Source organism: Aulonocara sp. 'chitande type north' Nkhata Bay, linkage group LG7, assembly GCF_057382095.1.
Source record: "Aulonocara sp. 'chitande type north' Nkhata Bay isolate Kocher_YH1m ecotype deep benthic linkage group LG7, A_spYH_male_GT1.1, whole genome shotgun sequence".
Taxonomy (NCBI): domain Eukaryota; kingdom Metazoa; phylum Chordata; class Actinopteri; order Cichliformes; family Cichlidae; genus Aulonocara; species Aulonocara sp. 'chitande type north' Nkhata Bay.
Window position 1 is genome coordinate 56,804,847 of NC_141350.1, and position 23,968 is coordinate 56,828,814.

General features: G+C 40.3%; 1 protein-coding gene across 1 annotated transcript; it reads left to right on the plus strand.

The window, feature by feature from the left end:
• Positions 1-3,425: 3,425 nt before the first annotated feature.
• On the plus strand, positions 3,426-23,599 carry naa25 (N-alpha-acetyltransferase 25, NatB auxiliary subunit). Its single transcript, XM_086301533.1, has 24 exons — positions 3,426-3,619; positions 5,150-5,235; positions 9,981-10,119; positions 10,197-10,315; positions 11,794-11,868; positions 11,955-12,062; positions 12,409-12,487; positions 12,761-12,872; positions 13,013-13,102; positions 14,262-14,434; positions 14,542-14,654; positions 14,748-14,955; positions 16,274-16,363; positions 16,446-16,626; positions 18,247-18,346; positions 18,457-18,608; positions 18,692-18,817; positions 18,911-19,154; positions 19,962-20,085; positions 20,178-20,243; positions 20,328-20,425; positions 20,519-20,629; positions 20,754-20,894; positions 21,522-23,599. Exons 1-24 carry the CDS (start codon positions 3,562-3,564, stop codon positions 21,642-21,644), a joined length of 2,916 nt encoding a protein of 971 aa, XP_086157659.1. The 5' UTR covers positions 3,426-3,561; the 3' UTR covers positions 21,645-23,599.
• Positions 23,600-23,968: the final 369 nt, after the last annotated feature.

The following is a 23,968-nucleotide window of genomic DNA, read 5'->3' on the forward strand; positions in this document are numbered from 1 at the left end:
CAGCACAAAATACTGGCCATACAGGCCACTTCTGATTGAATGCTACTGTGCAAAATCAGTTTTGTTTTTAAAAAAATAAAATAAAAAAGTGCAAATCTAGCACATCTGCTTGTGGTTTTGGTCATTGGGGTCTTAGGGTGTAGCATTTATTCTGTGGTCTTGGAGAGCTGGATCATGGTTGTCCAACTCTAGATGCTGGCTTGTTAACTTGGTTCAGACACAGCCAGGTGGAAACCTTTTGAGAGCCATCGGTTTCTGGTCCAGTAGGGCACAGTCCCTCTTGTAGACCAGGTATTCAAGTCAAAGATGTACCCGAAAAGTGGAATATGCCATCTCCTTAACTTGTAACTTATAACTTGTCTTATACAGGTGTAATAGCATATCAGAAAGTTTAATTCCTCCCATATGCTAATTATATACAGGGATGAGTGATGGGTATGGAATGGTGATCTTTGCATTGGACTCTTTGCTCCACCGTTTGACCGATGAAAGAAGCATGAACCCACAGGCATTGTTCAGTAGATTGACACATTTCTTGTCAAACCATTTCATTGCACTCAGACCTTCATCAGACCTGTAATAACAGGCTCCATGGCCCTCCTTCATCAGGTCTTTGTCTGCCATCATGGGAGCTCCACCGGTGCAGTTTGGTCATACAGTACCAATGCATCTGACACCCAAGGAGGTGTGCAAGTTCTGGACCAAGCAGACACTTGTGAAGAGCTGAGGTTCTTTTATGGGTTTGCCTAGTGTTTTTTACAACTTTGGCCCCTTAGAGGTAGCTTCTGTTCCTTTTCACTCAGGGGAGCATTGAAGAATGTAGATCCCCCTTGATACAGCAGCAAGTCATGGATGATGCCAGATGAATTTGCTTGGCAGAACAATTTAAAGCCCCACTCATCTGGTTCGTTGGCAATATATTGGTGGAGAGTGCCAGCCCTTGTGGCTTCATATGAAACCATGACCTCAAACACACTGTGGTTGAAGGTGGATGGTATCATGAGTATCATGCCACAGGACCATGTGATTTTTAGCCATATAATTGTTTAGCATCCATATAGTACTTGTTCAATATGCTTAGTAATATTAATTTACCAGCTACTATAATTTGGTTAAAATTTAATCAGTTGTGATATTTGTGATTTCCACGTGTTATTCTTGATTTTTACAATATTTACTAATATTAACTCAGAAAGTTACAAAAATGACTTACTGAGGAAATTATTTCAGGATATTCTTGCTGTGTTAACACTTAATGTGATTTATCAATCGCAATGGACAAACAAAATGGGTCTAGTGGTCTGATTTTGTGGCAAATAATCAATTTTAATAACATTTGGGTTATGTTAGCATTAGCACCATAAAGGGACAAATCAGCCGTTTGGTTGACCAAGTCAAGTGACATACATCTGTTTAGTATGTCCTCTAACACTATCATATATCAAAAAATTATATCTTCCTACCTTAGTTTAATCAAAAGCACTCAAAATATTTTGGATGTTTTTTTGTTTCTGACTTCCTGGTTGGGAGAGGTATAAGGAGAGGCAACAGTGTCCATTCACAGTGCCTTCTGGTGGATCTTTTTGGCATTACAGATGTAAACCAATTGGTAGAAAAGACTCAACAAGGTAGGTCAATTTCAGTGAAAGCCTCAGTTATATATAGGGCCTGAAAATGTGCTCTACCAAATGGTTGACTGGAACGCTAAAGGGTTAACTCAGTGGACCAACACATCAGATTCACCAGGGAGGATATGAAAAGTGGCAGGTTAGTCATCTTAGACCACAGGTGTCGAACTCCAGGCCTCGAGGGCCGGTGTCCTGCACGTTTTAGATGTGTCCGTGTTCCAGCACAGCTGATTTAAATGGCTAAATTATCACCTCAACATGTCTTGAAGTTCTCCAGAAGCCCTGTAATGAACTAATTATTTGATTCAGGTGTGTTGAAACAGGGTGATATCTAAAACCTGCAGGACACCGGAGTTCGGTGTCTGGAGTTCGACACCCCTGTCTTAGACTGTGAGATTTCCATCAGTAATGGGGGACATTTAAAAGCTGATGTGTACCGTAAACCTACGCATATGGATCAGTATTTAAGGTTTGACTCTCATCCATCCACTGGAACACAAAGCTGGGTGTCATCAGGATGCTATGATGCTATAACATACAGCGAAAACCATCCCCACAGACACTGCAGCCAGGGAAGCAGAGGAACATCACGTCAAGAAGGCTCTGAGTAAATGTGGTTATCCCAAATGGACATTTGTCAAAGCTAGGAAGACACCTAGCTCCAGCTTATCCAGGAGAGAATGACAGCTGCTGCCTAAGTGAAAACCCTTAGTGATCCTGTATGTGGCAGGAGTATTGGAATAGTTGAGACACATTTTTTTCTAAACACCACATCTCCTTGGCTTCTAAACCCCAAAACACGATGCGCCAAAAATTGGTCCGGATCGGGTCCTCCGACACAAACATAGTAATGTAGTGTACGCTCTTAACTCATTCACTGCCAGCCATTGGCAGTGAATGAGTTAAACCCATTGACTCATTCACTGCAATTGACGGCTATAGACGTCAATGGCAATGAATGAGTTAAGTGCCAGGAGGATTGCCATAATTCATACCAAACCAAACAACCTCTAGCAAAGCGGATGGCACAACACAGAAGAGCTAACTTGCCAGGCCAGGACTCCGCAGTCTATTTACACCTACAGGCCAGTGGACACTTTCAATGATGAGGATGTACACATCCTGGACAGGGAGGAACGCTGGTTTGAGCAGGGATTCAGGGAGGCCATTTACGTGAAAAGGGAAAGACCATCTCCAAATCGAGTAGGGGACTAAGGGTACATCTTTCACCATCTTACAATGATATGAGTGCAGCCATTCCCCAACTCTCTGTGAATGGTACTCATGGCCATTGATCAGTGGTTGTTGATCAATGGTCATGAAAATTTGCATATTAATGATCAAGGAACTGACCTGACAGTTCGTTGTTCTTTCATGCGGTAATCTTACAAAAACTATAGTAAAAAAAATGCTGGCTTTGCTTTTGTGCTTTGTATCTGTTAACTTTGAGCTTTGATTGAATACGTTTCAGTTTTTAACTTGTAATTATGATCTAAAATCTTAAAAGCCGGGCTTTGACTAAATCTGAATTATTAGTAAAATAGCCAGTCTTACTACAATTTGTGGCCCCGAATTAGCTTTGTTTTGAGTCACAGCCTAACTGGGTTTTTTTTTTTAAACTTATTAGGTGATAAACACAGCTAAACAATATTTACAATTCTTTTTTATCTATCTGGATAGCGAAACATTTAATCTGCCACAAATACACGAACTATTCTAAAACTACTTTCCTTGGCTATGAAATAAATTTTTTATCGTTAGCAAGTTGTCTGTTTTTCATATTGTATTATTATAGGTTTAAAGTCAAAACTTGAGACAGGTTTCATCCTGACAATACTTTTGCGTTTTCAGCGAGAAATAAAATCCTTTAGTCTTTCCTGAGGTCGCTTCGAATACGCATGCGTGAACATCTACTCAGCAGGTAAACTACACCATGGCGGCGAGAGGCCATGTGCAAGATCCAAACGACAGGAGGCTCAGACCTATATACGGTAAGTTTTCAATGGAAAGTTACACATTTCTTTGTGTGTGGAGGTTCGGTAAACACAGCTGTGCCCTGTCCTGGAGAATATGTTTAAACTAGAGGCTGCTGGAGTCGTGGGGCAGCGATGCGGCCCCTCCAGCTGCAGCCACGGACTCTGCTGCCCGCAGCGCCCAATGACAGTGCACCTTACCCGGTTTTCAACCAAGCCGGGGTAGAACACATCTCCAGTGTCGGGTCTCTGAATGAAACAGCCTGTCCCTTTTAAATCTATAGAGATTCTCGGTGGTGTTGTTGCAATGAAACGTGTGGACATTATTTGTCGTTCGGCTTGACTCGTTCTCAAAGTCGAAGTGCTTTCTCCTCTAGCTCATGGGCGCTATTTAACAGCGTAGCGTAGCTTAGCTTGCTAGTGTGTCAGCTAAGCTGCAGTCAATCAATAAGCTCCTGCACATGCTGCAGGTTGAGAAAAAGAAAAGTTGTTCGTTGATGCAAGTTGGCTTCCACTGTCTGACATATATTTCCTTTGCGATTAACGCCACTGTGACGCTTTAGTTGTTTTGTAGCAGACTGAAGGTTCCACTGTTAACTCCCAGCTAAATTTAGGTTCATAGTAGTTTAAGGACAATGCTTCAAGCTAACTCTAGCGGTTGAGATGTAATGCTTGCTTGCTAGCTAGCTGTCAGCTCGCGGACCTTTCAGTAACAGTGCTGATGAATAACGTAAATAATGGACTATTTGGTGTTGTTCCGTGAGGGGAAATTAAAACAGTTCACACCAGTTGAAGCTGTTTTAATTTCTTTTACTGCTAGTTTTGCACTGATGGAAAATAAATAGTATTTCAAGTCTACAAACCGAAAATACGCATTGTTTTATGTGTGTATACATATCTGTGTGCGTGTGCGCGCGGGGGATTTTTGCGCCCCCCCCCCCCCGTGTTACTTTGGGAGTGAAGCTTAAACTGTAATGCAGTTATTGCAGTTTCACTGCAACTTAGAGCTGAAACTTGATCAATACCGGGTCTTAAGTACACCTCAGGGTTCCCCTGGTTTCTGTAGGATTTGGCAACTTTTCCCTCCTGTGATGACAGTTTAAACCGAGAGAATAGACATGACATAAGCACACTGCTGTCTGGTACGGTTAATTTTGGCACTCAGCTGTACTGAGGTATCTCTTGTCTATGTCTGAAGCCGCATACTTTAACCATTCACTAAGATAAGCTGTATTTAATTATAGTGAAAGATTTACTGGCAGTTATTTTCATTATCTGCCGATCATTTTTACAGGTCAGATAGACGTGAAAGCATCTGTAACTCAGATTAATATGGTAAAATTTCAAATTTTGTTTAAACAGCGTTCCAGACCCTTGCAAATACTATCCTGCTCTGCAACACGAACCCTGATAAGCTGGGCCCACTCTGATGTTTTTGCTTAGAAAACAGGAAAAAAATGAATCCAAAACCAAAATAGTTTCTGAATTACTTTGTCAATCCCCCAAATAAATATTAAATAAAAGCGATGTTGTTCTTGTGCTTCCCAGATTACCTTGATAATGGCAATAACAAAATGGCGATACAGCAGGCAGATAAACTGCTGAAGAAACATAAGGACCTGCACTGTGCCAAGGTGGGTGACTAAATGACTGTTCATGCTGAAAGTGTTGAGCTCTGTTGGTGTTCTGTGAGGGTTCCTCCACTGTTGCAAGGAACCTGTACAGGTCTGTAGGTCAGTGGAGCTTATGTATTAAAAACAGTATATTTTATAAAATTTTAGTGTCAGTGCTCATCTGCTCTAATAATCACATTATTTGAAGTCCCAAAATATGAAGAGGGACGCATCAAGGTTTTGCTCAGGCTTGAATTTCAGTGCTAGTTACAGGTGTTGCAATAATCCAGTGGATTCATGCACATCTAGCACCTGTAAAGCGGAATATTCATGCACACTATTAGAGATTTGCAGCAGGACTGGACAGCTGTCTTAAAGTCACAGAATTAAAATAACGTCTGGACAACAGGTCAGAGGTACACTTGTCAGTTCAGCATGTCTCAGGAGTGGGGCTGTGCCATTTTCCCAAACTGCTGTTCAGTTTGTCCCCTTTTTTTTCCTCTTCTTAATAAAGTGGGCATGGTCCAAAAGGCAGATTTGGGCCTCCATTATACTTATTTGCGGACAAAGCCTCCTGGAAACCTGATAGCTGAGTAGTCATACTTGTTATGCTTTTTTGAAGCCCCCGGTCTAGAGTGAATGTATATTTGTAATGTAAATTCTCGGAGCAGTCTGCACAGTCACAAAAAACATTGATGTGGACACTCACACTTGCCGTCTAATGAAATTCAAGGATGTAGAAAGTATAATCCCGGTGTTAGTAAAAACTGAGTTTACTAATCTTGGGATTATAGACACTCTGGATTTTCAGTCCCACAATGATAGCTAACTCTCTCAGTTAACTCGGCTAACTCTCACTCTGGTAACACTTTAGATGTCCAACAGTTTGAAAATTTGAAGTTGACTTTCATCTCCGCTGCAGATCACAAAAATAAACTGTTTTACTGGTTTGATCTAGAGCTGGGCGATATGGCCTACTATCCATATCACGGTATAATTTGAAGCATGTGCGGCAACGATATATATCGCGATATATTTCTTTTCTTCTGTAGAACGTATTTTACACACTATAAGGCACACTTAAAATCCTTTAATTTTCTCAAAAATCGACAGTGTGCGCAGAAATCTGTCTTTAGTACGACTTTAGTAAGCTATGAAGGCGCACCGCTTGATGGATTGTCGGAGCATTACGGCTGCCGTAGTCGAGGGCCTTGCGGAGTAATCTGGGTCCAAAACTCTGTCAACTTCAGGTCCCAAAGTCAAACGAACACTGCGGCATCACTGAGAGTTAACAACAGTCTAAATTTTTTCATCTTTAATAAAATGATCAGTGTTGCTGCTTTACCAGGTGTAACAATTAAGTTTAACATCCAGACATCCATGAAAACAGAATTTATGAAATTCAATGGAGTTAGAAGTTAGCAGGAAGTTAGCTCGCTAGTTTCCACCTAAACATGATATAGCATGTTCTGACTGAGAGGTTTCTGAAAAACTTAAAACGTGCAGCTCTGCTGTCACTTTCAACATAAATGAAGACAGAAAACTAAACAGCAGTGACATTTGTAGGGTTACTAGGGACTAGCTCGTATATAATGATGTGCTACTTGAACGCTAGCAAAACAGCTACGTTAGCATAACATTAGCACAGTGAAGCTGAAGGATGAACGCAAACTTTTTTTCTACTCGATAAAAGTTAACGTGAGGGTTTCTGGTGGTTAGGGACAAATGCAATTGCATGGTAGGATGCTATAAACAGACCAAACTTCAGTTAGGAGAACAACTGAGATAATCCATCCACATTACGAGGTTAGTCATTAATATACTGCAACAACATGGGAATAGAGCAGCCGCGAGAGAATTCAGCATTAATGAATCAATGGTACGGAAGTGGAGGAAGCGCAGTTTTTGGCTTTCCCCATATTCCAAAAGTGCTTCGACTCTTTGCTATTACTGTCGCCCAGCATAATTTGCAGATGATGTTGTTTGCAGCTGCTGCAATGCTTTCAACCAAAACAGGCGCAGCTTGATGACGACATCAACATGCGTTATCGCGATAGAGTGGTATAGTCAAAATCTCTACCGTTGGCCAAATTTATATTGTTTCTACCGTATACCGTTTATACCACCCACCCTTAGATCATGTTTATTTTCAGCTACTCTCACTGTATTGCTACCAAGTTATAACAAAATAATTACTTTTTAATATAACATGTAAAAATTGGTAGGATTCCTGATCTTGGTAAGAAAGTTTTAAAACTGATAAATGACGACTGAGTAGGTCAGACTCATTAGAGTGACTTTTTCTCCCATCTTGTTTTTAAAGTTAAGGTCCCATATCTTAAGACTTAGGGACATGTGTTATTCCCTGTTCTCAGAATGTATATTACAAGTTTCAGCACTAAATACTAGGGCTGGGCTATATCATACCGTTCACGATAATACTGGTGTAATTTTGGGCAACGATAGGAAAATGAAATATCGCGATAGAATATGGGTAAAACGCGCATGCGCAGTGCCTATGTTTACATACGCCAATGGCGGTGACGCAGAATGAGAAGAGCGAAAGCGGATCGTTGAATGAAACGGATGAACCAGAATTGGTTTGTAAAAATGCTGCAACTTAAGTGGTGTGGAACTGGTTTAGCTTTCGTCCGTCAGATACACAACAAAGCACTATTTTTGGTAGAGCATGCTAATGGCCCATCGTTATTACCGTGTTGTTTGGAAAATACGGCATCCTTTGATTTTTCTGAAAATCGACAGTGCCCCTTATAATCCCGTGTGCCTTATGTATGAATTCTGGTTGTGTTTACTGACCTCGAAACAATTTTATGTGGTACACGGCGCTGGAAAATCTGTCAAATGTTTTAGTACAACTTTGCTAAGCTACGAAGCCGCACCGCTTGATGGATTGTCGGAGCACTACGGCATCGTAGGCAGGAGCCTCGCGGAGTGATACGTACTGTGCTTCAACATAATATTACCGTATTGTGTGTATAACCTCTTTTTAAGTTTTGTGGATATTATACATGGTTATGCTGAGGATATGTCGGCCAATTTCCACTGGAAATGCCTTTTGGTTAAACTGTCAGCAAGGAATTTGCATTTGCACTGTTAAATTTTTATATAACTTTAATGCACATAAAAAAACAGCTGCTTGTTTAAGTGAAAATACATTGATGGGGGTTTTTGCACTAATAAAGTTGTGGAGTTATAAAGTATTTTGTCTAGTGTCAATTATATCGTCAGTTATATCGTTATCGCAAATTTTCAAATGTATATCGTGATAAATATTTTTGGTCATATCGCCCTGCTCTACTAAATACCACACAATTTTTTTGGACCATGCCTGAATACCCCAGTTTATTTGTTTTTTGTTTTTTTTGTGTGTCTGTAGCTTTAAATGCTACTGCACTCACCCCTTTCAGCAAGAGGTCTGTGAGAGACAGAGAAGGGCAGCCAATAGGAGCAATGTGGCTCATTCAATAAAAATAAGATTGCTAAGGATGTAGCAGGTCTACATCCTTAGTCCCCGAGACTCTGTTGGTTCTAACTCCTCAGTAATACTCTGTTGGTTACACAGAAGGCAGGAGACCCGACGGCCGAGCGTTTATTCTTGTTATACTCTTTTTGAAGTCCGCTTGGACACACAGTAACACACATCCAGTATTTGTGTGTTGGGTCAGCCCATCAAGTTTCCACATTGTTGTCTCTCAGCATTGTTTTTCTCCAGAGCGTGTGCGTGTGTGCGTGCGTGTGTGTGTGCGTGCGTGTGTGTGTGCGTGCGTGTGTGTGTGCGCGCATGCGTGTGTGTGTGCGTGCGTGTGTGCGTGCGTGTGCGCGTGTGTGTGTGTGTGTGTTATATGATCAAACGACTTCTGTATGTCCAAGGTGTGACAATGGTATCCAGTCATAATCACAGTCTCATCTCAAAATTATTTTCTAAAACAACAAAAGCATAAAGATGTTGGCATTCGCTATTTTTTTGCAGCCTGTAGCAAAGTAACAGTTAAGGCCATTTCACACCGCTGCAAAAAAGCAACAGGAAATTCAAATATGAACTTGTTGCGTAACATATATAAACACTAAACGCTTTGCTTTTTAGTTGAAAACTCACCGTGAAAAAAAAAAAAAAAAAATGAAGTCAGCATCAGGCAATCATGAGAAGGTCCTGATGTTTCTTAAAAAAGAAAAGGAAGAGTCTGATTCTGGGTTGATCCAATTCCCAAGTGAAGCCAGAAGCTGGGAAAATTTCCAAGTTTCATCCTGGAGTTGAAGCTGTATCACCATCACTTATATTACATACTTTGTACACTGCCTCCATCAATGAAAGAGCTCTCTGCAGTCAGATGGGCCATTCCCAGACTGCAAGCAATCAGCCAATCATCAGCCAAAGTGGCAGAGTATCATTGCAGTACTGTGAATTCATGCTTAAGGCACACTGTACACTGAACTACAGGTGGGCCACTGCTGCAGTGTTACAGGTGGGGCTCTAAAATGATCAAGACAGCAGAAATTTAATTTGTTTATTAAACTGTTTTTGACATCAGAAGGTTTTAGGTTCCTAGTGCATCCTTGTCTTTGGAATTGTCTTGTTGAAAACCTTTGTTTGGGTTGCCATTGTGCTTCTAGCTCTAACTGAAAACCTCTGCAATGGCTTGCCATTTTATTCGTGCCAATGAAATCTGTAATGTTTATCTTTTTCTCTTTTTTTGCCTTTTCCTTCTCATTCAGTTTTATAACTCAGTCTTTTCTGCTTCCTCCAGGTCCTGAAGGCGATTGGCCTTCAGAGGACTGGAAAGCAGGATGAAGCTTTCACTTTAGCCCAGGAAGTGGCCACTCTCGAGCCCACTGATGACAACTCGCTTCAGGCTCTGACTATACTGTACAGAGAGATGCATCGTCGTGAGTATATATGCGCACACATGAAAGCTGGTATTAACATTGGATGACTGAATATTGAATATGTGTGTTGTCCACAGCTGAGTTGGTCACCAAGCTGTATGAGGCTGCAGTGAAGAAGGTTCCTCTAAGCGAAGAGTATCACTCTCACCTCTTCATGGCGTACGCTCGTGTGGGAGAATACAAAAAGATGCAGCAGGTGAGACAGCTCAAAAAGAGCAAATATGAGCAACAAGCAGGTTTATGGGCTCACGTGAAAATAGAGCTGGGCGATAGAACGATAACGATATGTATCGCGATATAACTTTTACGCGATAGAGAAATTAAGCTATCGCGATAGACCTCGCCGCTCTTGTCCTCTTAAAAAAAAAAAAAAAAGGTCAGCCAATCCAAATTAAGTAGCGCAGAGCCGAACCAATCACAGCCGCAGCGTCACGTCGCGTGACTTGTTAGGTACAGCACAAGTGCCAAGCCGCACGTGTGTTTGCACGTGTGCCGACTAGAAAAATCAACCGAGCGTGACCGAAGGGAACACAGATGTTGGTTCCAATGCCGGAGAGATTGTCGAACGGAAGAGCCATAGAAGTTCCGTAGTGTGAAGGTATTTCGGCTATTTCAAGTCTGACAAAAAACAGAGTAGCGTGCACTGTAAATTGTGCCGAAAGCAAGTCTGGAAATACAATAAACTGGTGCATGCGTCACACTGTGCGCCACGTTATTGTTTCGGTGAAATGAATTTCTACAATACTGTTACTGTTAATTTTACTCTCTGCAGTGTTTAAATGCTTACATATACACACAGTTACTGTCCCTCCACACATACGACTCGGTTCTGCTTCTATGCCCCAGCTTTGTTTACTTTTTCCCACCGAGGCTTCTAGACTTCTGATTGGCCAACATTTCTGCACGGTTAGGAATCTCGCTCCACCTGCTGCTTTGGCATGTTCATAGCAGCGTTTTCCTTCATTTCTGCCTTTATGTGTGGACGGGATTATTTTTTTAAAACGAAAACGGAAAATCTCCGTTTTCAAAAATACCCGTGTACGTGTGGACGTAGCCTCAGTCTCTGACTGGAAGCGCTAATTCGTCATTCGGCTTTTGTCAGACTAAAGTAACTGTTAAAACTGTTTGAAAAGCTAAGCTATACAACAAGGAGAGATTGAGAATTTCCTTTTAGTTCTCAGTTTATTTGATATTGACAAAAGTTAGTCAGTTTTGTCTGTTCTTCTGTAAAACAAACTAAGATTTATTTTTAGAATTAATATTTTGTTTCTAAGTGGAATTGACAATTTAGTCTGTTTCGTTTGTTCTGTTTTGAAACTTAAACGCTTTAGCGGCTGCCTTTTGTGTAGTTTGCAATATTTGCCTTTATTTATCTGAAAAAGTCTCATGTTCCTTAAGTACATCTACCCTGTTGAACTTATTATGGGAAATAAATATTTAAATAAAAACAAGCTGCTGATTATTTCACATTTTACTTGTGAGCAACGGCACATTTAAATCTTACAAATATAGTTATTTGGCCTATATCGTGATAGATATCGTTATCGCCTGAAATGAAAAAAAACATATCGTGATATGAAAAAAATCTCATATCGCCCAGCTCTACGTGAAAATGAATTCCATTGATTTAGGAGCAGAATTAATGTATTAATGGCTACATCCTCCTATTTACAGGCAGGAATGGCCTTGTATAAAATTGTCCCGAAGAATCCCTATTACTTTTGGTCGGTCATGAGTCTTGTGATGCAGGTACAAGAAAGCTTTTATAACATGAATGCTGAAATATTAGAATGATTGGTAACAGACAGTAAAAGTACTGTGTGCTTGTTTCTAAGGCAATCTCAGCCCAAGATGAAAAGTTGGCTCAGACCATGTTCCTGCCTCTGGCTGAACGCATGGTGGAAAAAATGGTCAAGGAGGAAAAGATTGAAGCAGAAGCAGAGGTGAGTATGTTGGCTTTATGACTTCAGTGTTATGACAATGGAAACCAACTTAAATGGACAGCAGGATTCTGGCAAAATCCCAGTTACTCAACTTTTATTTTTAAAATTCAGAATTTCCTTTGGATTTTCATTAACAGCTGAGAGAGTCTTATATTTTAAGTTACAGTAGTCATGTTGGCATTAAAAAAACTTTTAGTGAATGAAACCCATGGCACATTAATTGCCAGAAAAAAAAACCCTGATTTCTGCACTTTAGTGTTAACTGCATACATGTTTAAGATGAAAATACAAATGTTAGAATATTGCACAGTCCTTACTTTTTCACTTTGACTTTTGTGTTCTGTAGGTGCAACTGTATTTTATGATCCTAGAGCGCTTGGGGAAATGTGTAGAGGCCCTTGAAGTGATCCGGGGCCCACTTGGGGGTAGGTAGATCCCCACACACACTCACAAACACACACACTTTCTTAAATTGACCATGTGACATTAACACTTTGAAATAGTATCAGTCATGTTTGGCAGGAAAAAGAAAAAGTTATTTATATTTAAAGTAAGCTGTAGTGAGAACATAAAGTGTTAAACAGCATTCTCAATAAAATAACAGGGATAGTTTGAAGTAATGTGGCACACATGGCTTATAAATCTGATGCTGTGCATCCTGAAATTCCTCTTCAGCTAATACTTGTATTTTTGCACAGAGAAGCTGACCAGTGAGCTGCAGAGCAGAGAAAACAAATGTATGATGCTGTACAAGCGACTGCAACGCTGGCCAGAGTGCAACGCTTTGGCCCACAAACTGCTACTTAAAAAGTGAGTGAGTTTTATCTTAACAGTGCACAAGCTGTCCAAGACCAATAACTGATCAGAACATGGCATCAGTCGATGCACATCACTTCTGATGGAGTACAGATATCAGCCAACAACAACCAAAAAAATGTGTTTCTTTGCAGTCCTGATGATTGGCAGTTCTACCCGGCTTACTTTGACTCTCTCTTTCACTTGGTGGATCAGTCGTGGAGCCCGCCAGAAGAAGGCGAACAGTGAGTACGCAGGTGTTTGAGTTTGAATGCATAAAGATTTCCATCCGTGTGAACTCTGCATCTGTTCCCTTACTTTAACAAAACCCACACATGATGGTTAAATAAGGTTGGGCAATTCGGTTTTCCAACCAAAAATCGTCAGTCCAATAACCAACGATTATTGGACGGAATATATTTGCGCATGCGCTGACTTTTTGATGGGAGGAGCAGTATAACCATGTATGGACTGATTTGCGCGTTTAGAATTTGTAAGTCTGGTTTGGAAGGAATATTTCTTTTTAATATTTAATAATTAATAATTGACTTTCTTTTCTTGTTTGTTTCAGTATTAATATAGCTACTTTTTGGATTGTTCATTTATATATTTGAGATGCGCCAAATCGCACAAAAGACTTAACATTACGTTGGAAGTTGTTTTTTGGGGTTTTTTATGTTATGAAAGAGACATTTTGATTTTTAACTTTTTAATTTTTGTTGTTTGATCGAGTGTGTAAGACAGATAAACTCTGGAACAGCCTATAAACACTGTTATCGTGGAAAAAAGAAGCCAGTTTCTCTTTGTTTCCCTCCCCACCATTGTGGTTTTTTTATTTAAATAAAATATTTTTGTGTTTTTCTGAACATAGGCTACTGCCTTTCTTTCTTTCTGTTGTGAGTAAATGAATCGCTGCATTTGAGCGCACTCTGAGGAGGGTGCATCTGTTCGCAGCTGCATCTCTTAGCTTCAACCAACATTATCAGCAAACTTACCCATGTGCAAATAAATAAATCACTCTTGTAAAAACGATCAACGGAAAGCTGAGTCTATCGTCGATATATTCGTCCAATCGCCCAACCTTGTGGTTAAAAGTCCCTTCACTAAGGCATTCCTCCTATTTAACCTTAAAAATCCCTACTAGTTGCTGAAAGCCATGTGTTAATTATTAAATGAATTATTAATTTAAAAAATACACACATCCTTCAGCAAGACAAACAAGATGTGGAACACCTTGTGTCTATGACCGTCTGCTGTGCTGTTCTCCAAACTTTATAGAGGATATTTTTTTTCCAAATTAGACATTATATAATATTATATATGTCCAATTTATCTCTTATTTCTTCATAATATTATATCTTGTCCACGCTGAAGTTTTTTGTTTTTTTTCTGTCCATCCTGTAGCTGTTCAGAGGGTTCAGTACATCACACTGTGGTTGAGGTGGTGAGGTTTGTGGAGGAGAGGATTAAGGGGGAGGACAACAAAGAGTCCCGCTCACTCAGAGGGCCTTACTTGGCTCGTCTTGAATTAATGCACAGACTGAGAGAAAGAGGCTGTCCTGAGGAAAGCCTGCTAGGTAAAACACATACACACACACACACACACACATATATACTGAATAAGCATGTATTTATGTATGTCCTGTTGCCTCAGTCTGACAGTCTGTTGGTTGGCCATAAATAGGTGAGCCTTTAGAGTTAATGGTGCAATTCTTCAACAAGTTTGGAGACAAGCCCTGCTGCATCACTGACCTAAAAATATACCTACACCTGCTGTCTCCTGAGCAGCACGTTCAGGTGAGAGAAAGTTAAAGCAGAACTGTGGAACTGCCTCTTGCAGAATGAAAAGCATGGTCGTGAAACACATTTCTGTCTTTGAATTCTTTTTAGTTCATTAATCATCTTAGTGAAGCAGTTCCACTGGGCAACCAGGAAGAGGAAGGATTTGCTTTTCCAGAGGACACCAAGGCGCTGCAGAGGCATTTGTGTGTTTGTCAGCTGAGCCGTGCACTAGGGCTGCATCATTCCCTCGACGTGGATGGCAAACTTCATCTTATCACAGAGCTTAAGGCTCACTATCATCATGGGCTTAAGTTTGGTGAGAGCAACATTTTTATTCACTCTTAGACCCATAAGATTGACATTCATTCAGGATCATCAGATTTTCCACAGCCAAGAGGTGTGAAATCTTGTCATGGAGCCAGACAGATATGTGATGTTGTCAACAGCAAAGTGTGAATGCCTTCCTTGTTTGCTGGCACATTTCTTCTGATAACAGCAGCATCCAGTTGAACATGCTGATAGTTGATTACTAATAGGGCTTCTTTCTCAGAAATTCCAGGAATAAAAAAGTGCTTTCATACATTTTTGTGTGTTCAATAAAGTTATAAAACTGCAGTTATGCATGACATAGACTGTAAAATAGAAAGACATTGGTAACGTTATGTCATCTATTGGTTTACGGACTTAAAATTTTCAAGTGTCAGATGTTTGTTTTCTTTTGTTTGTTTGTTTGGGTTTTTTTTTTAAGCTGCTGTCTTGTTTTGTTACTCTACAGCCGTAAAAAGCTGAGGTGGGCGGGCAATGTGGACATTTAAGTTTATGAATGCAGTAACTTGAGAATGAAACGAGCTTCAGGAGTTTCAAATTGATACCACAGGTGCACCTGCTAATTATCTGTATTACTTACTTTACTAAAACAAGACATTTTAAGATGTTGGGGGTTTTTTTTGTTTTGGTTTGGTTTAAGCCAACCCAAAGTGGCTATTAGATGGACTGCAGATGGATGTAGCTTCTGGGTCTGAAGAGCAAAGCAAACATGTATTCTTTCTAATTAGCAAGAGGGAGCTCCTGTGATGTTTGCAATAAGACATCCAAATATATAGACACGTATGCAACAATTGCCTAATGACTTTGTGGTCTCAGTGACCAATATTGAGTACAAACTAAAGGCCATTTTGTAAGTTATGGTCCCAATTTGAATAAAAAGGGACGATACACACAGGGTATGCTTTGCTATGATTGATAAGCTGTTAGCCAATGAGCAGATAGTGTCCCTCAGTTTACGGTTAGCTAATAAGGTGAAGGTAAAAATGCTCAGCTTGAGGTTTCAGATAGGTCTTCACTAACCGGTAGGTGACATCACAGTGGCTTTGCCTGTCTTTCATATACAACGTGTAGCACTTGGGTATTGGCTTCATTTTTTTCATTTTCATTTTTACAGACAAGCATACTTTTCTTGGTCATATTTGGCATGTTTTTTAAGATATAAAGGTGACTTTGTTGGACGTTTGCAGTCAACATTCTAAGAATTGTAGGGTGACTTTACTGTACAAGAACTGAACACTTTTAAAGATTTTTCTTGTGTTCCTTGTGCATGTTTTTGTTTGTTCTGACTTCTTGGTCTCTCTGAACAGGAAAGAACGCTCTAAAGACGGAGCTGCAGTTTTCTGATATGTATTGTCTCATGGCCGCTCATGTATACATTGACTTATGGACAGAGACCGGTGAGTTTTTCTTTTTCAGTGCAGAACTTCCTGTCTCTCAGTAATGTGATGTGTCTAAATGTGTGTCTCTGTATGCTTGTAGGAGATGAGGACATGATGTGGCAGTGTTTGGGTCTCCTCCAGGAGGGACTATCTCACAGTCCTTCCAACGCCCAGTTCAAGCTGCTGTTACTGCTCCTGTACTGTCGACTGGGAGCGTTTGAGCCTGTAGTGGACCTTTACTCAAGCCTGGATGCCAAGCATGTACAGCATGACACCATAGGGTCAGTACAGAACATGTTTCTGTGGTGAAACATGGAAAGAAAGCGGATTTCTCGTCACACAACACTTTGTTGCCGATGGTTGGTCGCTCCTTGGCGTTCTAGGCTCCGGTTGCTTAGTTAACTATATATCTAACATGTCTGCTACCATGTCATATGTCGGTCAACAGCATACTTCACTTTAATTGGTAGTTGCTTCAATCGTTTGCAACATAAAATCTATAGTATTCCTTAAGTTAGGAAACTGACTTCAATTCAATTTTATATAAAATAAAGTTGAATCAAATGAAAAGTTGGAGTAGGGCTGCCACGATTAGTTGACTAGTCACAAGTCGACGACTAATTTAATAGTTGACGCGTTGTTTGAAGCTTTGTAAGATCCCACAAGACATAGGAATAAGTAGGATTTAAGAGTGTAATAATGGACTGAAACAGAATATGGCAGCACTGCATGTACAAGGATGCCAGCTGCCGTTAAATCCCCAAAGAAGAAGAAGCAGTGTCCGGTATCGTAGCTGTGTCCAAATTCAGGACCCGCATCCTCCTGTGCCCGCATTTGTAGGCCGATTACGTTACAGTGACACGACGAAGACTGACAAATGCGGCCGACAAATGCACCCTTCGTTTCCCCAGATTTGAAGGATGGGTCGGGTGTATACTTCGTGGCCCAACCTATCCCAGAATTCCTGCTCAGTTTCCAACAATGGTGGCATCTAGTTAGTTTTAATATTACTGTTATTATTCTTTCTGGGTCACAAAATAAATGTTTAAAATATTTTCAGGCGAGAATGTAGCTGTGTAAACTTCAAATATCTGCTCAGTTTATCAAGACACCACATATTTTCAAAAGCGCTCCGACGTTTTCGGAGACGTCTGTTACCCACCAGCTTGATAGCTAGCCGGGGTTCAAGGCTCACTTCAAGGCTCGGTGAGAACACCGGACTCCCGGCAAATCGTTTTCAAACCCACCACCGTCTTTCGCTACTCGGGTTAAACATGATATATAAGTCACTTAGATAACTTTAAAATGTTATTGTTTGGCTTTTTTCAGTATTTTATTTGTTCCTGAGTAAATCGGTTTGGCTGAGATTAAAGTTATTGTTTTTACACCACTGAATAAACATCAAGCAGACAACTGATTATCAGAAGTGTGAGATGCTCGAGAATATACTTCGGTGTCCTGTTATATTTTAGATAGCAAGGAGCAGACAGCTGAGTTTATTAAACTTCACCGAAACAATCTGCAAACTTCATTAAAATTTAATAAACTATCATCTTGTCTTTATTGTTAGTTAGCACAGACCTTAAACACTTAAAGCTGTAAGCTAATGATGGCTGTATAAGAGCAGATGCATGCTGCAATAAGTTGTACGTTTTACATCCAATGGATGTATGATCTGATTAGTCGACTAATTGCAAAAATAATCGGTGACTAGTCGACTATCAAAATAATCGTTTGTGGCAGCCCTAATTTGGAGTAAAAGAATGTTCGGACTAATTTTGTACTTCGGATGAATGTGTCCTTGCCCTCATCAGAATCAGAATACCTTATTAATCCCCAAGGAAATTATCTGAGCTTTGACTCAGATACTTTAATTAAAAACATCTTTTTAATTTTTGCAGTTTTCTGTTAACGCGCTATGCTGAGTCACTGGGTCAGTTTGCTGCAGCCTCCCAGTCCTGTAATTTCTCCCTCAGGTTTTTCCACTCGAACCAGAAAGATGTAAGTCTATCCCTCTTTGTGATTTAACTGCAGAGACTTTTACTGGATCTCCTGCTCTTACGTTACCTTCCTTATTTATCTCTCCTTTGCCTCTGTCTTCTTTCCACCAGACCTCAGAGTATATCATCCAGGCATATAAGTATGGAGCGTTTGAGAAAATCCCAGAGTTCATTGCTCTCAGAAACAGGTTAAACCAGTCGCTGCACTTTGCCCAGGTCCGCACTGAGAGGATGCTGCTCGACCTCTTCCTTGAGGCTGATATGTAAGAATATTCACACTAATTTACATAAACTTGTGGATTTCTATCTATAGTTGATTGTGATGTTGCATTTTTCTGTTTTACAGTGTCTTGAGTCTGGAAGAGAGTGTGAAGGCCATGTCTTTGTCTGCAGAAGAGGATGACATCCCCTGGGATAGTATGAGGGACAACAGAGACCTAACTGTTTTTACGTGCTGGGATCCTAAAGACAGGTATAGTCCTTTTTTGGGGGGGTTTTGGTTACAGAGACGCTGGTACTCACTCACAGTCTCCAATCCAACCCTGTGCTACTCTTTTGTTTACAGACAGCTAACAGATGAACACAGACGTCAGTCTCTAGAGGAAGAGTCCATGTGGCTCAGAATACGTTCTCTAACGCTTCGCCTCCTCGCCTCATTGGCTGCGTTGGCACATATGCCCTCACAGCAAAACTCTGAGATATCTAATGAGAACGGAGTGGGAGACAAGACCTCAATTCTCAGCAGCCTGCTCTCCCAGCTGAACCAGGCTCTACAGACAGCAGCTCAGATGGCAGAAAAACACATACAGGTGCACACAAACAAGCAAGTCTCTGTTATTGTAGCGTCTTTACCGTTTAGTATAAAGTGCCTTGAGGCGACTGTATTATTTTGTACTACACAAATACATTTGAGTTGAAGTCAACCTCACTGACTCCTTTGTCCCATATACAAAGGCTCACTTCACAGCAATACATGAAAGAGAAGGCAAAGAGTGATTATTTTTATTTATTTATTGTTTTTAAACATGAAAGGTGATGGCATATGCATTCTAATGAATTTGAAGGATTTTTCTTTTAGACACAAAGTCTGAATCTCAACTGTCTATTTCTTAGTCCACACGTTTGCCCAGAAAATGCACAAAATGAATTCTGTTCTCCAGGAAGGAGCCAGTGCATTAGTCTAGAGTTGTCCGATTTGAGTTTTAAAATCGTGACTGTTGGGCAACTAACAGTTTATTTTTAGATTCAAGAATCAAACAATACGAAGGCACAATATTTCAACAAGAAATCTCCTCCAGCTGGTTAGTGTGTGTGTGGTGATGGTGTGCTCACCGTGTCCCAGTCAGCAGTGAAACGATCTTAAACAGAAACTCTTTGATCAGGAATACACCTTATGATCTTTTAATTATCATCATGTATCAATTTTAACATCCTCCCCAAATGTATTGGATCCATGTTGCACAGGGTAACTGGAATTAACCTAATTTACAGCAACCCCAAGTGGTCAGATGAGAGTTTCGACCAAATCTCTACATCATCCATATTTTCACATGACGTTTGCTGTATATTTGCGCGGACTGGAGTGCTTTGCTGTAATGGTGATGTTGTTATTCCAGTATCCATTCCTGGGACCACCCTCGACCCGTCTGGTCCTAGCTTTGTCCAGTGGAAGCTGTCAGTGTCAGGCTGCAGCCCTGCAGTTGTCTGTCCACCTACATGAGCTCGAGACGGCTGGACTTGGTAAGAAGAGACAATGGTAACATGAAGACTAACAAACTAATTGGATTTAGCCTGATAATTTTCTTCTCTCCACTCCTTATTTACCCTCCTAGATGGGTCATCCGAGCTTCAGACACAGATCTGTAACGGTTTCAAATCAATAGTAGTTCAGCTTCAAGGTGAGTCACTAGATGGTTTTCTTTATCAAAAATAAACATTATTGTACATCTGGGATGCTTCATGTTTTCCTCCTCTGTCCACAGAAATCCTGAATAAATGCAAAGGAGATTTATTGGAAATGAAAGAAGGCAAATTAAAAACCCAGCCGTCCTTATTAGAAAACCTAGTCTTCTTTGTTGAGGTGAAACATCTCAGTTTCTACACACACAGTTTACAACTTGTTTCCTACCAAATCTCATGCTGTCTATAATATGCACCACTTTATTTTGCTCAGACTGTGTGCATAGTCCTGTGGATGGCTAGTTACTGTGCCAAGATCCTTCGACCACTGAAGACTAGTTTACAGAAAAAGAAAAAGAAGAAAAAGGATGCAAACACAGCTCTGGTACAGTTGCCCCTTTCACTCCTTCCATTTTTAGGTGTACTGTATCTGCATATGGACTCATAAACAATACTCTGCTGTCCACCTACTTGCCCTGAACACTGTTGTTGTGTCTTTTCTTTTCCAGCCAGTGGTGATGTGTGGCTTCCAGGAGCTGACAGGGAATTTGCAAGACCTGCTGACACAGGCCATGGAGCATATAAAGGGCCAAGAGACTGCCATGACATCACTTAAATTGTCCACTTTAACCTTGGAAGGATACACACAGGTTAGTGCAGAGAAAAATATGTTTTTGTTCTGTTTTTGTTCTTTAAATAGAAACAAACACAGGTTTGGTAGCTGACAAAATCTCCAGCCTGTCTCAGCTGCCATAGGACGAGAGGAAGGATACTCCCTGGATAGTTTGTCACAGGTCTAACACAGATAATCATTCACTCACATTCATACCTATGGGCAATTTAGAAGACCGTGGGTGGAAGCCGGAATACCCGGACAGAAACGACACAGACACAGAAAGGCCCCGCCCATATGGTGGATTCAAACCCAGGACCTTCTTGCCTGACACTAGTAATCATTAGATGGTCAAAGGAGCTTGCAAAGAAAAGCGTCTGGACTTCTTTAAGTTGCTTGAAGACGTTTCAAGCAACTTAAAGAAGTCCAGACGCTTTTCTTTGCAAGCTCCTTTGACTACGATGACCTGGATGACTGAGAAACCTTCACAGACATAATCATTAGATATTTTCTATTAGGATTGAATTTATACCTTAATTTGCAGAAAGACATAACAGGGTTTGGATATTACAGATCTTAAATCTTTTAAGCCTCAAATCCAAAGTTTAACTGTAGTATCTCCTGCCCGACTGTGAGGTTTCACCTCCTCTTTCATGTGTTTCAGGAGGAAGTGTCGTTTACGAAAGCTGCTACGGATAAGGTGCAGTGCAGTTACCTCCGCTCCCTACAGGAGGTGGGAGATCTGCTCAAGAAGAGAACAGAAACTATAAAGAACCTCAAGATATGAATGCCATCACGCATGTCCAGAATAACTCGCCCTCGACCATCACCCCTAAATGCCCCACACCACCATCTACTGTCAGCCCACCAGCTATCCTACAAATCCTTCCCTCTTCACTGATGATGGAAGTTCCTGGGCCTCCCATGTTCTCAGTCATTTCTGACCTTGAAATTCTCACTCGGCGTTTGTGAGTTTTTGATGTCTTTTTCTTTTTCTTTCAACACACACCTCTGGAACATTTGCAACTCTTATAGCACATAAGCTTGTAATGAAATTCATGAATTTATACAACAGTTCTAAGTAAAAATGAGGAAAAGAGACATGTTCCTTTAACAGGTGCAAAAGAAGAAGAAGAAGAAAAAAAAAATAAAAATAAATATATAAAAATAAATAAATTAGTGAATACGCAGTTTTAGAACAGCTAATCTAATAAATTATTGTACATAATAAAGAGCAACAACCACAACTCCGTGACTAAATGAGAATATAAGACACAATAAACCACTATGTGTGTTGGTCAGTTATGTTTCCTTTTTTATTATTTTTGACTCTATTATTTTCTGGTGAGTTCCAAAAAAAAGAAAAACGCAGTTGAAGGATTGCTTTTCCAGCACATTGGAGAGCAAATGGGCACAATTTTGCAATGAACTCTTTGTAACTCTTTGGACGCCTGACCGCCTGCAGGAAGCCTTCAGACTGATGTTTCCCCATACACAAATTGTCATCGTCATTTAAAAAAAAAAAAAAAAATTCCTTTGCTTCGTGTACCCTGTGTGTTTATGTGACTTTAGCACTAAAAGTGGAACCACCTCTGTAGTTGCAGTATTACAAAGAGCAATGTTGGAATGAGTTACTTAATCAGGGTTGGGTTTTTTTTCTTTTTTGTTTGTTTTTTAATACTAGTGGCACCATTAGTGGAAGCGGTGCTTGTAAACACGGTCTTGTGGAATCAGGTTGTTCCAGCACAAAGAAGAAATCAGGCTTCAGAACTTTTAGAGACAGGAATGATTAGAATTATTTAAGAGACCATCTATGACTATCATAACATGAATGTTCACCAAAAACATGCTTTCTGTTGAGGCTGCGAATATGCAACTGCTTGAATTTGCGTTGCTGAAGGAAAAAGAAAAAGTGACAGTTATAAAGATAAATGCAAAGGAGACTGTGACTAGACTGGATATACTGACACTCATGTTCATACTAGACCAGATTATATGTCCAGCCAATATGCAGCTTCATAGTAACTGTCCTGGGACAACTCTTCTGTCTCAGGTGTGTTTCACAGGCAGACATTGGACCTAATTGTAAATAGCTGAGGCAGCCTTTTTTTGAAGTACTGTGTGTGAGTGAGGACTTCAGTGTGTTTTTAAAAGCAGGTGCAGTAGATGCTATGAGATTTGTCCTGTGTTAATGGTTTTGTCATTCCCGCTTTATTCCCTCATCTTCCTTCCTCCCCCTACTAAAAGACTCGTGAACCAAAATGGTGTCATCAGCTGCTGCATCTTCCCAATTTGTGCAAAATTAGCATCTTGTGCTGTCATCAGTAAACAGGAGGTGGAGGAAAGAAGCAAATGGAGGCATAGTTTACAAATACCAAGGGGCACTGATGGCACTGCAGGTTGTGTGCAGTTTTATTTATACTGTTGTAAGAATTTGGCACAGCAATGTGAATATGTGAGTAAATGACAAACTCTTCCCCTTCCTGTTAGTCCTGAATATACATTCAGTGGCATACACATCTGCTAATAAATGCCTTTTTTTTTCCTTTTTTTTTTTTCTTTAAAGAGTCGAGCCCATCTGTTTGAGTGGTTGGACAGAAGGTGTCTGTGATCTGATTACATGTGTTGAGAATAATGGTTGACAATCTGGAGTGTCATCTTGCCACCCTCTTTTGTTAGAAAATGGAAAACAGAAACACTGGAATGTCAAAGCTTTTTTTAAATAAAACAAGGTAAATGTGAGGATTTTGCTGTATTTTATGTTTTTGTTATTATCAACACTAGGAAAAGGAAAAGTCTGCTTTAGATTTGGACAACTTTTCTAAATTGTAGTCCTACAGATATCTCCACAGATGCTGTTTAACAGGACCAGCCAACCAGAAGAAGTTAGCTTTAAAAGGAGGGAAGCTACACCAGCTTGTTTCAGACACAATGAACTGAAACTTTGGAAATAAGCTCAAAATAAAAGTACAGAGAATTGATGTTATTTAGTTAGTCAGTTCATGGTGATTAAACCCAAATCATGAAGTTCTCCTATACACACGGGCAACAGTAAGATTGGATGAAACGCTGGGAACAGAAAAGAATTTTTAAACAAATTGTAAGAACCAC

Excerpts from the sequence above, each read along its gene's own strand:
- naa25 (XM_086301533.1), top strand. The coding sequence starts at position 3,562 with ATGGCGGCGAGAGGCCATGTGCAAGATCCAAACGACAGGAGGCTCAGA. Across the intron at positions 20,086-20,177 it reads GCTCGAGACGGCTGGACTTG|ATGGGTCATCCGAGCTTCAG; the intron begins GTAAGAAGAGAC and ends TTACCCTCCTAG. Across the intron at positions 20,244-20,327 it reads AATAGTAGTTCAGCTTCAAG|AAATCCTGAATAAATGCAAA; the intron begins GTGAGTCACTAG and ends CTCTGTCCACAG.